At 38.2% G+C, this 15,527-nt stretch overlaps 1 protein-coding gene across 8 annotated transcripts in view; it reads left to right on the top strand.

Annotated features, from left to right (window-relative positions):
• The window catches only part of EPS8 (epidermal growth factor receptor pathway substrate 8), a 176,546-nt gene extending 165,549 nt beyond the window's left edge, over window positions 1-10,997 (top strand). For all 8 annotated transcript variants that reach the window (XM_055318548.1, XM_055318543.1, XM_055318540.1 and 5 more), the window contains 3 exons: window positions 6,545-6,725; window positions 7,828-7,957; window positions 9,720-10,997. In XM_055318548.1, the coding sequence (XP_055174523.1) occupies window positions 6,545-6,725; window positions 7,828-7,957; window positions 9,720-9,833 (425 nt within the window). In that variant the 3' untranslated portion in view covers window positions 9,834-10,997. The remainder of the gene's footprint in view (window positions 1-6,544; window positions 6,726-7,827; window positions 7,958-9,719) is intronic.
• Window positions 10,998-15,527: the final 4,530 nt, after the last annotated feature.

Raw genomic sequence — 15,527 nt, 5'->3', positions numbered from 1 at the left:
CTCTTTCCTCCAAGGAATATTTGGTATTATCTGGAGATGTGTTTTGATCACAGTTTGGGTGGATGCTACTGGCATCTAACAGGTAGAAGTCAGGTATGTTTAGCAACATCCTACAATGAACAGATCCATCCCTGAACAATAGAATTATCTAGTCCAAGACATCAGTGATGCTGACATTGAAAAACTGATTTTGACCAGTATGACACACAATAAGTAGTCCAAATATTTCTTTCTGTCATCTTCAGCATCATAATCATCTTTGTCCTGCTCCTCTTCCTCTATTTGTGACATACACATGCTCACTTAACACAGTCAGCCTACCAATACCAGGTCAAATTCACCTTCTAAAGTCAGGGCTTTTTAAAATTTAGACTTCAGCTTTGTATTTTCATAAAATTAAGTTTGATTTTTTATATGAATGATTTCTGTGAAAATCAGAATTAATTAATTGATTAATGTATTATTTATTTATTGAAAATCGGATTTTAAAAAGCTGAAAGAAAAGACACTCTGGCAAACTTTGGATTATCCTTGTTTGTCATGTTGAACAGCAGTGTAGATAATTTGAAAATTGAAGATAATTCTGAGATAATTTTTATTATTTAATCTTCAAATTATGTTTGTATAAGTATTATTAAATTATTTTGCTTTAACTATACTGGACATGTAAAAATTCTTGAAAAACTAGAGCACCAGGAAGATACTTCTTCAGTGTGTGTGTGTGTGTGTGTGTGTGTGCACATGTATATATGTATAAACAGTGTCTTTTGTTCTCTCAGTGTGCCTTCTTCTAGGGCTCAGTTCTGGGTTCTTCCCTCCACATAAACATACTTTTACTCTAAGTAAACAATCTATTTCTATTTCTTTTAGTATTGTTGGAGAAGGAATGACTCTCAAATTTGTCTTCATATCAGATCTCATCTCTGCCATTCACATACAAGTATTGAACTATTAACTGTATTTTTAAAAAAAGATTTATTATTTATTTTAGAGAGGGAGAGGGGCCAAAGGAGAGAGCGAATCTCAAGCAGATTCCCTACTGAGTGCAGAGCCTGATATGGGGCTCAGTCTCATGACCCTGAGATAATGACGTGAGCTGAAATCAAGAGTCAGACACTTAACACACTGAGCCATTCAGGCACCCCTGAACTATTAACTTTAAAACTAAGATTGGATGATTAGATTCAGAACCAATTTACTGAATCTTTCACTCCCATTTTCATTCATCTGACATTTTTCTTACCTCAATAAATCATAGCCACATCTATTCAGTTGTAGTCATTCTTGATAAATTTTAAAAGAAGGTAATATATCTATATCTATCTCTCTATCTATATATATACATACACACACGTACACCATTTTTATTTTTTGGGCCATTACCCCACACCCCTTATTGCTGCCAAAACCACATGGGCTGGGGGCTGGGGCTGGATGGACAGACACCTCCCCCTACCCAAACCCCTCCTGTGTGTGGTTGGAAAACTTTTTTGTTTTTTGGGTTTTTTGTTTTTTTTTTTTTCTGAATAAAAAAGATTCTACTAAAAAAAAATAAAACCCAAAAAATAAAAAAGTTTTCCAGTATAAATATATATATTTATATATATATAAATATAAAGTAGATAGATAGATAGATAGATAGATAGATAGATAGATATCTTCCTGTTCTAGAAATTCTGGCTAAATACAATAAGCATTAACCTATTTCTATAGGCTATTTTATACTTCCCCAAAGTAGAGCAGATTTACCACCTTCATATCCATATCCTGACCTTACCAAAAAGTAGTGGAAAAGTGAAGTTTTAGAGAAATGATTGTGCAGCTAAAAGAACTGTGTGTGGGTAAGAGAGAATATGTGTGTAGAAGTTTAATACGCTACTAATTTTTTTAAATGTTGTGTATTTTTTAAAAGATGCTTTTATTTTTCTCAAAGACACTTAAAGACATAGTTTTGAGATGAGATGTTCTATAAATATTTTTATTGATTTCCCTAAGGAAACTTTCCTCTTGGAAATGACTGTTCTTTTTTTCATTTTTACCACAAGTCTGTAACATTTCCTTTCTTTGATACGTCAGCGCAGTAATCTTTGACACGGTGGCACTCTTTCCAGGCCTAGATCAGAGTTCATAGGCATCTAGTCCCCATTTGGAACAGTCTGTGGATCAGGACAGTTTGTTCTTTGTCCTAGTCTAAGAAACTAAGAATAACCTAATGGGAAAGAGGCATAGTTTGAATACTTTAAAGATAGAGAATTCTCCTGGTAATTGTGACTCATCACTTTTGAATCTGTTTTTCATAAGTAAAAGGGTGACATTGGTATATAAAATGTATACATCTCTCCCCATATTTAACATCTGTACTTGTTGCTTTATAATAATAAAAGTTTGCATTTAAATAAATGTATTTCTTTTTATAAAACAATTATTTTCATGACAACTTTTTCCTGAGCACACTTTTGGAGAACAGTTTTTCTGAATGAATGTGGGGGCTTCTCAACAGTCTTTTAGAAACAGACAGACATACTTAAATATATATTTCTTAATAGCCAGGTTTCTCTCAAGCCTTTTATGCTTCCTACATTGTCTACTTACTGCCTAGACTTCTGATAAAAATAAAATGGAAGAAATTGGAAAGTGAATACTCAAAGTTACTAAATAGCCATAAACAAGGAAAAAGTCAGCATGCCTGTTTTTAAAAATGTAGCAGGTAGTAAGAGTGAGACAGGGACAGTTCTTTTGCTGAGGTAACTATGGTTGCCTATTCAAACTGGCTGCTTGTTTTCTAAGCTACTCAAATTGGTTAATTTCAAGATTCAAAAAGGCTTTCCTCATCACTTTTGAAGATACCAATGCTTTAGGTATTTTGCATTTCTTCCACTTCCTCTGAAAGGTTAGGCCTTTTATTTGGATTTAATCTTTTGTAGTCAGAAATGTTATTTCAGCAAGAGGTGTAAAGTTAGTCTGGTTTGTTACTTTGTGCTAGAACATTTCAAATGGAAACCAAAAGCCAGGAGCACAGCAGGAGAGGTTTTTCTACTCCTCTGTTATACTGTGGACTAGAGGTGATCATACAGTGGCTAAGTTAATAGATAAGAAAATAATTCTCTTAGTGTGGCAATACTCTTTCTCTTTTACTCCTTTGAGATGTGCTAATATTGTGTGTGGCAGTTGGATGCAGTGAGTTAAAAGAGCTAATTAGTAAAGTGCATATAGTGTATTACTTAAATGAACCAATCAGTGATATTCCTGTTCACCCTCTCTAAACCCCTGGTTCTTTCTCCCTCTCACCCTTCATTTTTCCTGTTTCTGTCTTTTGACTTATCAGAAGGTTTCCTGAATACCTAAGGCATTAAAAAATTAGACTGAAGTAACTATTTGGTTATTACACATTTTCATTTACTTCCCAAGGACATCAAATGCTTTCTGAGACATTCTCCCTTGAGGAAAAAGAGAAAAGAAGGAAGGAAGGTAAGCAGGTAGGAAGGATGGATGGAAGGATCATAAAACAATGGTCACAATAAAAGAAAATATCATAAAACAATGGTCACAAAAAGAAGCTGTTTTAGTAGCTAGATATTGCCACTTGCCAAGTTAATTAGTTAACTGGATTACTATATCAGTTCTCAACTTAATCCTTGAAGGTTGTATACAATTAATATCTATGTGTATGTGTGTGTGCATATATACATAATACATATATACGTAATCATATATAATGTAATATGTGTATATATGCATATAATGTTTTAAAATACACAAATACATTATTCTCTTTCCCATACATTAATTTTTCCCCATTTTTCTCATAAAGACATATGCATATACACATCTTTCCCATAAGCATAAAATGGGTCGGGGAAAGGGATAATTTGTAAGTTAATCAAAGGTGGTTTCAATGACTTTGAACCCATAAAGCAGCCATGACCTGAATGTCAGGAAATCCAGTTCTAACTAAATTCTGCTAATTAATAATGTGATTTTGATAGATCATTTCCCCTCTTTTGGCCTCCATTCTCTTCACTGTTTCTTTTAGGGGTCTATATACAATTCTTTTCAAAATCTCTCTCACTGAAAAAGTCAGCAGAATGCCTCAGTCACTTGTTTATTCAGTGAGTATTTATTGCATCCCCACCCTGTTCCAGGTATTTCAGGTAAAGCAAACAAAGCAGGCAAAAATCCATTTTCTCTTCAAGTATATATTTTGATGGAAGAAGGTAGATAAATGATTGAGTTGATAGGGAACATTTTAAGTGGTTTTGGAGAATAATAAAGCCATTTGGATAGGAAGGGCTGTTTGGGAGTGCATTTTTTAAATAGGGAAATTTTAAAGGAAGGGAAGAATGAGCCAAGTGGATTTGTGGGGGCGTAGCGTTCCAAGCAAAGTGCCTTAAATTTAAAGAGCACCAAGGAATCCATTATGAGCTAGACTGGAGGGTTCCAGGAGAGCAGTAGAGATACCTCAGAAAGTAGTCATCTAAGGCCTTTTACTGGGAGTAGTTTGTGTTACTTGGAAAGGTTTGGAGCAGAAGAGTTTCACTATCTGACATATATTTTAAAAGATCATTTTAGCTGTTGTATTGAAAACAAAGAGCGAAGGCTGCAGTATTTGAGAGTGGAAGGAAGGCAACCTGTGAAGAGGCCAGTGGCTCAGATGGAGCTAGTCACAGAAAAAAATGGACTGAAGTGATTGGGTTTTGGGTATATTTTGATGATAGGACTAATGGAATTTGCCAATGGATTGGATGTAAAAAGGACAAAGGGAAGTCTAGCAGAACTCCATGGCATTTTTGCCAGAGGAACTGAAAAAAAAAAAATAGGATTACCATTAAACAAGTGGGGACATATAGCATAAAAGCAAGCTTCAGGAAGAAGATAAGAAGTTCAGATTTGGACATTTGAGCTACCTAATAGACATCTAAATGGATATATTAAGTAGACGGTTGGTGTATATGTGTCCAGAGTTCTAAGGAACAAGTCTGGACTGGAGAAATAATTTTGGCAGTCATCAGCTTTTAAATGGTATAGTGATCATTAATGGAGTGAGTATAGGCAGAGGAGAGGTCCCAGGATCATGCCCTGGGGTACTTCAATGTTACTTACTGGGGAGATGAGAAGAACCAGAAAAGGAGAAGGAGAGGCCAATGAGGCAGGAGGAAAATCAGGTGAGTGTGGTGTCTTGGGGAGGCCAAAGGGGAAGAACACATTTTTTTTTTTTTTGAAGAAGGCATTTTAAGGAACAATCACCTTCTTTCTATGTTGCTGGTGAGTTAAATGAAACAATGATTGGGAACTGACTGTAGCAGTTAAGCAAAATGTTGTGGAGGGTTGGGGCCCAAAGCCTAATTTTTTAGCAATAAATTAAAGAGAAAATTGGAGAACACTAGGGAGTCAACTAGGATAGACAGCTTTTCACGGAATTTTACTAAAACAGGAACAGAGAGATGGGCAGTAGGTGGGAGGGACATAGGGTCAAGAAAGGGCTTAAAGGGAAAAGGAATAATAACAAAATAAAAATGTGTTTGTATGCTGATGAAGCGATTCAGTTAAAGAGGAAAGTGGATAACCTAGATAAGTAAAGGAGAAATTACTGTTGAAGTATTTAAGTAGGCAGAGGACATGGGATCTAGTGCACATATAAAGGGGCAGGCCTTAGAAGCATGGACACAGTTGATCCATAATGTATTAGGGAGGGAGGGGAGAATGGAAAGGAAGGGAAGGATGCAGGGAAAGAAGAAAGGGAAGGCAGAGGGCAAGAGGAAAGTGCTGGTAGGTGAGGAAAACTGCTAGGAACTTAAAGAGGTTTTCTTCTAACTTATTATTTTATTCGGCATTAGGAAAGTGAGGTCATTAGTTCTGGGTAAGAATTTGGGGATGAGTGTTGGAGGTTTTACAGAGAAAGAGAGTAAATACTTGTCTAACAGTCGCCAGTTATTTGGTCTAGGGCAGATTCTCAACCTGAGCCTTGTTGACATGGTGTTGGATAATTCTCTGTTGTAGGAGACTGACAGGTACATTGTAGGATATTTTGTGCAGTCCAGACCTCTACCCATGACATGATAGTCGCGTCCTTCCTCCTCCTCCCCCCCTAATTGTGCTGTTCAAAAGTGTCTCCAGCCATTGGCAGATATCCCTAGCTAGGGTCAAAATTTCCCCTACTTGAGACCATGACCTAAAGAAATGCAGTATGATTGTCAGGAAACAACAGCCTGGTTGAGGTTCATATTCATGAATTTAACATGAGATCATTCAGCATTGTTGTGTTGCACTCAGGGTACAGGTGCAGACACAGAATAAGCAGAAAGTTAGATTTAACAAGGGGTGGGGTTTTGCCAAGGGAGTACAATGAAGAGAAGAGAAGAGCCAAGGAGTGGTTTTAATAATTGATCATGGAATTTGTCCTGTGTGAGGATGAACGTGAGGAAAGATGGTAGACACACTAGGTTATAAGTCCTACTGGGGACAAAGGGTTTGGGCATTGGGATTCTAGAGAGAGCAACATATGTTAGAAGTTTTCAAAAATACCCTATTCCATGTTGGTGTCTAGGAAGGAAATCTCAGATGGAGGAAGTGCAGGATGAGCTCATCCACAGACTGACCATTGGTCGGAGTGCCGCCCAGAAGAAATTCCATGTGCCACGGCAGAATGTACCAGTTGTCAATATCACTTATGACTCCACGCCAGAAGATGTGAAAACATGGTTACAGTCGAAGGGGTTCAGCCCCGTGTAAGTCTCTCTGGGAAGACTTTGCATTTCTATGTGTGATTTTCAGTTTGGTTGCTAAGATGTCACAAATGACTCTAAAATGTTGGGGAGGCCAGACCGCATTTGTTCGATGCTCAGGAAATAACTATAGATATTTATAGCTTAAAAAGAATTGGAAGAAGGAGAAATAACTATAATCTGGTGGTACTCTGTTTCTTAGATGACGATGTCTGCTTATCATTGGCCCCTTAAGCAAACTGCCAGTAGCTTTGAGGTGGTAGCTGTCTTTCCCCCCTCATCTGGTTACACAGGGTAGGACTGAGGCCTTAGCTGGACTCCCCAGACCTTAGACGGCATATAGCAGAATATGCTGCTGCTGCAGGATATAGATTCTCAGCCAAATGAAAAATAAATTACCAATCATAGAATATAACCTAATATAACTTTTCCCTTGGTAAACCTATCTACATTTTAAGCACTTGAAAATATTTATGTGTATGTGATACAATGGCCTATTTCAATAATACATACTTAAGAGAACTTTATAAACTTACATACCCAACATGACTGAAAAATGATATACATTGGTTAGTCAGTTGCTTGGTTACTAGAAAGTTATCTGTTCCGCCTATGAAACACCATATTTAAAGGAATTGGTACTCAACAATAATGATACTAAATACAATTGGTTACTTTTTGATACTTCATGATCATGTAGCCTCAGGATCATCATCATGAAAGCCCTTGTCGCTGCCCTGAAGAAGCACTGTAGTAACATTTTATAAGAGTTTCATTATATGGAACACTTAGAAAACAGAGGTAATAGCAGGACCAGAAATTTTCTTCTCTTGTTTTATCTAGATAATATTTTTTTTGAGAGAGCAAGAGAGCGCACGAGCTAGGGGGTGGGGGTGGGCAGAGGCAGAAGGAGAGAGAAAGAGAATCCCAAACAGGCTCAGTGTCCAGCATGGAGCCCAACACAGGGCTCAATTCCATGACCCCAAGATCATGACCCAAGCCGAAATCAAGAGTCAGACACTTAAGCAACTGAGCCACTCAGGTGCCCCAATCTAGATAATATTTTTAATGCTGTATTTCTTTTTCTTTCTTCTGTGTTTTTCAGGACTGTCAATAGTCTTGGAGTATTGAACGGTGCACAACTTTTCTCTCTCAACAAAGATGAACTGAAGACAGTCTGCCCTGAAGGGTCCAGAGTCTTTAGCCAAATCACTGTACAAAAAGCTGCATTAGAGGTATGACCTGTCAACCTAAGTTGATATTGTCTACATTAATCAAGAGTGTGGGGCGAAAATTGAAAGCTCTGAAATCAGCTGTTTGTGTCCACACTGGTCAATTTCCCTTTCATACAGAGCTAAGTTTGACTCAGCTTTTTATAATTTATCACTAGAGACTATCAATGACCATTTGAGGGGAGATTCATTTATCATAAATGCTCCTGTAATATGAAGCTTGGAGCATATGGTTTTGGACATTTAATGAAAGGCCTAATGTTCTCATTTTATATACATTAACTACTTCTGTAGGAATTTAAATTTTGACACAGTAATGGACATTCACTTCTGAGTGAGTAAATGCCTTAAGAGGCCAGAACTCTTTTGCCTGTTCTTAATATTTAGTTTGGAGATTCTAGTAGGTCAGTAGTTAAAATCCTGGCTGTGGGTCTTAGATCTTGGTATATATCTAAATAATCAGAGGGAAAATATTAGGAATCATTGGAAAGAGAGAGTGCTGAAGAGTAATTACTTAGCCATAGTTGTCAGTAGGAAAGAAGAGGAAATGTTTTCTAGACTGACTATCCTTAAGCTTCGCATATCCTACTCTTCTTAAAATGGGCTGTGTAAGGGTAGTCATTTCAAGCCATATCTCACAGCTCTTGATATCTTTCATGAAATTATACTTGAACTCAAATGAAAGTATATTGGCTTTGGCGTAAAATTGATACATAATTTTCTCTAGTAGGTATATCCTCTAAATTCAACAGTGAAGTAACTCCAAGTGAAGTAACTTCACATATGCAACCCTACAACCACTCTCAGGAGAAATTTTACTTCCCTGGAAATTTTTCCTACAACATTGATCTTGGGAGTTCCTTATTAGGTGGATCCTGGGCATCTTCTATATTAGGGTTTCTGTATATTTAATATGAATAAGGATTGAATCTTCTCTGAGGCAGTTTTTATTTTACTGTTATACATTTTAATTTTATTGAGAGTATATATTTCCTTCTCAAGGGTATGATAGGAAGTGCCAAAATTTCTGAATTCCTTTGTATCAGACTGTCTATGATTTTCCTCCACCACCCAATTCCTCTTCGGTCTTACTTCCTTTCCTCTGGATATAAATGGAGGCAGAGACTGAATACCTGAGTTGCTTCATGTTCCTCAGTCACCTTCTGACTACACCCTTCTCTTGCATTTAGTCCATCTTTTAGATTACTCACCTGGGTTGCCAGAAACTTCTATTGATGAGAGCAGAATAAGGAAGGTGCACAGGGATGGTAGGTAGAGAGTGGCAAGGAGGAAAGCTGACTTGAGGTCAGAGGGTCAGAACCTTCATGTATTCTGAAGGGAATGTGGTGTACCCTGAGCCTAGTCTTTGAGCCTAATTTAGAATCCCCTAATGGCAGATGGGTATCTTGCTTGACTTAAGAGGGTTCTTTAATACTTTGCCATCTCATTATGCTTATTGTACACATATCTTATTTCTCCCAGGGAATCTGGAGCATTCCACATACATTATTGATTTATCTTTATCATGTCCAAGTGAAAGGCATGGTGAATGAATTGCCTTAAGACATCTCATAAATGAAAAAAATGATTAATGCGATGTATTACTGAATTCCAGAAGCATCACTTATATGAAGGGCAGCCTTCAGTTTTCCCCAAGAGATAGTAGGAGAAAACCAAAGGACTCTTACCCTGAACCATTTCATTACATGACCTGCAGCCCACACAAACCTGTAACCATCTTGTCTGAACCATGTTTGTTTTTCAGGATAACAGTGGCAGCTCCGAGTTGCAAGAAATCATGCGAAGACGACAGGAAAAAATCAGTGCTGCTGCTAGTGATTCAGGGGTGGAATCTTTTGATGAGGGAAGCAGTCACTAATTTGTTTTTAAACCCCATTTAAATTTGTGGCATTATTCCAACGTGCTTTGTTTTAAGAAGCCATGAAGGGAATGTCAGATTCTTATTTCTTGGAATACTTAAGTTATCGCCATAAAGAAACAATGCAAACATAAGTAAGCAGAGGACTTTTTTCCTGGGCCATTTTTTTTTTATTAAAACTGAATAATTGTAAAATGATGCTTTGCCCTTGGGAAATATTTTGCCTGCTTTCACAAGGTTGAGGTTTCCTTTATTGGATTAATTATTTCATCCCCACTTCAGTGTATAAGCAGGTATTTTTTGATAGAGGTAAATTTATTTATTGCAGCAAAACAAAGATATTGCCCGTGATTTAAAAATCTAAATAATTTCACTTTTGCCCATGATTCTGGTGTCTGTCATTCAGAGTGTAGCTTACTTTCGGCTAGGCTCTGCTTACTTAGTTCTCTTCCTTGACATACTCAATGATAGAATGTTTAGATTTATTTAAAGTTCTTCATGCCAACAGTTTTTTTTTTTTAATCAAAACATTTAATGAACTGTAAAATACAACAAGGCCTTGGACATGCAAATACAAACCTATGGAGCATTCCCAAGACATTTTATGTGTCATGGCTCTGTTGATCACAATTCCTTGTATAGCCTGTATTTTGATTTAGTTTATATTCTGCTTATTATCTATATTGTGTTCTTATATATGAGAAAGCACAAGTGGACAAGAGGTCATATGCAGTCAAAATGTGTCCCAGGAAGTAGCCCGCATTGGTGTGCATTACAGTATTTTGCTTAATGAAGGCCTCAGTTCTAAATATTGACATAAGTAGTTAAATGGATATTGGGGCCATTTTATGTGTTTATCTGTGTCAAGTTCTTCTGGTAATAAGAAACACTTAATTTACACATATTTTAATCCTGTGAAAGATTCTAGATAGAGAAAAGAAAGATACTTAACCTTCAACAAATGTTATTTTTGGAAACACAATTTTTGTCATTAAATGTTATATTATTTCACATATATAAAACAGATGTTATGTAAGAATGTTGTATATTTTAACATAAATCCATTTAGAGAGATTATCTAGATTCATTAATTTTCATAGTGCCTTTTTCACATGAGTCAGCTGGAAAGTCTGCAATAAACAGTATTTGCTGTATGTTAATAAATGGCTTCTGTGTCATTGGCAAAAGGGATCTTTGGTATGTAGGCTCCGGATCAGGTTGGGTGGAATGGGAAAAACAGAGGCCCGTTCTTTTTTTATTTTTTATTTTTTAAACTGATTTCCAGTACAGTTCAGCATCTAGTGAGACCTGGTTACAGTGATAAGAACAAATATATATAGCACTTATGAGTACTAAGTGGTTCCACAGAAATGCCTCCTTAAGCATCTGTAGTAACTCTCTTGAGTTGTATTTTTTGACAAGGAAACAGCTTCCTAGGGTCTGATCCCCTCCCCACCCCCCCAATTATGAGAGATACGGGAGTTGTTAATCTTCCCTATAACTATGCCCCTCAGACAAAGTGAAACAAACATGAGAATGATGAAGGTTACTCTAGATCTTTTCCATGACATAAGCAATGACACACATTTATAACTTAGCCCGTATTGAAAGTCTCTGAAAATGTAAGGATAAGACAAGAGGAAATAGAAAAGTTAAAATAGCCTGAATATAATGTGATATATAAGGTATTAAAAGAATTGGAGTAATGCATAGAGATGTCTTTATGGTATGAAATCCCAAAGGACAATATTACAGTGGTGGCAGTTGCAGGAGTGGTTGCCTCCTTCTGGGCTATGGGAACAAAGGGAAGAGTTGGGATTAATAGAATTTTAGAATCTTGAGGGAGAGGTACCACAGAGTTTGGTCCTGGTACCTGAGAAGTTTCAGGGAAAGACCTCAGAGCTGGTAAACAAACCTCTGAGAAGGGGGTGCAGTCTGTCTGGTGCTGTCCCACCTCAGGAAATTCAGAGAAGAATTCAGTTGAGAAAACCCCACAGACATGGGATTCAGCCCTCAGAAGACCACACCAGCCAGCTGGTACTCAGATTTCTGGGAGGGCATAATGAGGCTGCTCTGCGAGTGTAGGAAAAGACAAACTGGTAACTAGAACCTACTGGGGCTCAATTGCTACTTATGGAATGAAGAACCATGATCAGTGTGGTGGTAATAAAAACAGAGGAGAGCAGATGCCTTTTCCCCCTCTAGCTTCCTGTCTCCCCCTAGCACCCTCTTTGGACAGAATCTGTTGGGAACACACCTGTCACAAAGTTGAGGAAAGAGGGATAGATTTGAAAAAGCTCAGTAACCAACCCAATCCAATTCTGGCTACTTAGCTTAACTTTTCTATGCCTACTTGAGATACCATACAAAAAAAAATTTTAAAGCTCATATTTTTACCTAACAAGATGTAATCTTGGGTGATCCCTGGGTGGCGCAGCGGTTTAGCACCTGCCTTTGGCCCAGGGCACGATCCTGTCGACTCCGGATCGAATCCCACGTCGGGCTCCCTGCATGGAGCCTGCTTCTCCCTCTGCCTGTGTCTCTGCCTCTCTCTCTGTGTGTGACTATCATGAATAAATAAATAAAATATTTAAAAAAAGATGTAATCCTCCTTCTCTGTTATTTAAATGGAATTTAATAAACATAATTTGTAAACAGGCAAAAAAAAAACAAAACATTGAGCTACCACAGAGGTAGTAATAATAGGACACAGCTTCCATCTCTTGGGAGAGGGGAGCAAAGGGAGGGTTTGGGTTTATCAGCGTTTACAAGCCTGGAGGAAGGGCCCTAGAAAGTTTGGTCCCAAAGCCCTAGGGGGAGTGCTGTCTGGTGTTGGTGCTGGTACCTCAGGAGCACAAAGGAGAGATGCCCTGAGGAACGGGGACAAAAAGCTTTGAGGAGAGGAATCTGGACAGTTGAAGCTGGTATCTTGGAACTGGTATGTAGTGATGTTGGTTCTGAAAGGTAGGGGGTGACTAGAAACTAGAATCACCTACTGCTACGGGATTAATAGCTGCTGCCAAAGTGAAGATCTCTTCCCTGGTGGGAAGCGATTTGGTGATGGTGTGACCTCTGTGTAGTTTTCTTGGTTTTGGTGTTCATTGAGCTTCCTGGGATTACAGGATCAGTTTTTACTGAATTTGGCAAAATTTTTACCAGTTATTACTTTTGTTTGTTTGCCCAGTCGCTCCTGCTTTTCTAGCATTGAAGGGCTCCAGTTGCATGGGTATTAGGCCATTTGAAGTTTTCCCAGGTTTATTAATACTCTGTCAATTTTTTCCCCAGTCGTTTTTCTCCGTGTTTCATTTTAGTCCATTTCTGTTGCTGTCTTCAAGTTTGCTAGTCTTGTCTTTTAGAGTTTCTAGTCTGCTTTTAGTCTCTTTCATTGTATTTTTCATTTTAGACATTAGAGTTTTCATCTATAAAAGTTTGTTTCAATATTTTAAAGTTCTTTTCCATGTCTCGATGTGTTCAATACTTGACTTTATCAATCATAAAATACAGTTAAAATATGTGTCCTAATGTTCTTGTTTATGAGCTCTGTCATCTTTCTAAAGGTGAGCAGTAAATTCTCTCTTTCCCTCCTCCACTTAAGAGGCACTGAGTCATAGGAAACAAATGTGAGAGATACTCTAGTTGCTTAAAACTCTTCCTTTCAGTATTTTTCACTAAGAAAATGTATGGGAAATTGAGATTAATTTGTTTTTTAAAAGTAAATTTAGGGGTGCCTTGGTGGCTCAGCATCTGCCTGTAGCCCAGGGCATTATCTTGGAATCCAGGATCGAGTCCCGCATCGGGCTCTTTTTGGGGAGCCTGCTTCTCCCTCTGCCTATGTCTCTGCCTCTCTCTCTGCCTCTCATGAATAAATACATAAAATCTTTTTTTTAAAAAAAGCCTTTAAAAAATAAATAAAAGTAAATTTATGGAGGCTGCACTAGGGGTTACATAGAGGTCTCACTAGAGCTGGGCCTGCTCACCTTCTTCTCAATGCTTATACACAAGGAGACTAGAAGAGTATTAGAAAGTATGGATTCAGTAAAGGGGTTTATATAAACACCAATTGTTTCTGAGTAGAAGACAATGTTCATTCAATAAACACTTAGTTAACTGTCTACTTAAGAACTAGATATAAGGGATGCCTGGGTGACTCAGTGGTTGAGTGTCTGTGGCTCAGATCGTGATCCTGGGGTCCTGGGATTGAGTCCCTCATTGGGCTCCCCACAGGGAGCCTGCTTCTCCCTCTATCTATGTCTCTGCCTCTCTCTGTGTGTCTCTCATGAATGAATAAATAAAATCTTAAAAAAAAAAAGAACTAGATATGAAGGGGAATCCTAGATACAGACTCTGGCCTCAGGAAACATACAATCTAGAGAACTGTACAGCTTGCAGTATTTATCCTGGAGCTAGTCTTATTGATCTCCTGGGGCTAAAGTATACCCTAAAACCAGGTGTAGGGGGGAGGTTTTCTAAAGGCTGTGATTTTATACTGTGACATTTAGTTTTTCTCAGAGGATGTGCCTCCAAGTTAGGCTGGTCAGAGATCTTTGTAGAGTTATTCAAAGGGCCCCTAGGAATGAAGTGGGTGGCATAGGAAGGTACCATTTATTCTACCACCCATCTCTGGGATCTTCTTTTCTTTATTTAAAACAAAACAAAACTTAGAAAACAAAAAGCTACAGTTGCTGCTGGCAACTCCCAGAGAAAGGCTGTATTTCTAGCAGTCCCGGGTCCCAGACAGAAAGAAATGTCAGTACTCACATCTTTCCCTTACCCACACCTCTCTCCACCACCTCGATTCCTCAGTGTCCTCTGCTCTGCAGGCCTCTCCAAGACCTGTTCCCACATCACCTCGCGACCTCCTTTCCTGGCTTCTTTGTTCCTTTCTGCCCTCAGAGGACAGGACAGGAAAGAGGCTGAAGAAGCTGATGCTCTGAGCTCAGTGTTATGGAAAGCACTCTGTTTTAGTGGAAGGAGCGGGGGGCATAGTTACCAGGCACAGAACTATCTTCCAATATCCAAATGTTTGGGTTTATCTAGTAAATCTATAAAAGAAAGGCTATAAAATAAAATGGTAAAATTCTGATAAGCTAAAAGAAATTGCTAAGAACTAAACTTATTGGATTCTAATCTGAATTGGGGAAAGATACAGATATCAATTGCTCTCAGAGGATTAAAGCTGGATTTCTGGGGATATTTTAACAGCTGAGATGCTTCCTGAGGAGCCTTAAGCACACCGCCTTTGCTTTGGTGTGGGAACAGGGTGGGCAATGAATCAGGGCTCCTGCCAGGCCCAGATGGTCCTGGTCCAGGCTGGTCCCATGGGCTCTTTCCTTCCTGAGTGTTGTTCCAGGTACTTGGCCCAATTCCTGCTTCTTTTCTTATCCCTTGAGCCTGGCCATGGAGTGAAACAATTTCTCCCACTTTAGTTATTCCTATCATCCCCCCAAATGAATACACAGTCTCTTTCAGATAATGGAAAAACAAGAAATAATATACTCACACAGTGAGAAATTAATATCTATTGCTGGTCCTGTTTTAACATTTCTTACTTTAAAGCTGGCGTGCTAAGGCCTTCTGCCTTCCATCTATTCTAAGAGAAGGGAAAGAAGAAGAACTGATCTCAGTATTCTAATATCTTTCACAAAGACCCCCATTTTACACGTGGGGAAATTTAAACTCAAATAAGGGTCAAGT

The sequence above is a fragment of the Nyctereutes procyonoides genome, unplaced genomic scaffold, assembly GCF_905146905.1.
Source record: "Nyctereutes procyonoides isolate TBG_1078 unplaced genomic scaffold, NYPRO_anot_genome, whole genome shotgun sequence".
In the NCBI taxonomy this organism is placed as follows: domain Eukaryota; kingdom Metazoa; phylum Chordata; class Mammalia; order Carnivora; family Canidae; genus Nyctereutes; species Nyctereutes procyonoides.
Note: the sequence above shows the minus strand (reverse complement) of the source record. Positions and strands in the feature narration are given on the sequence as shown.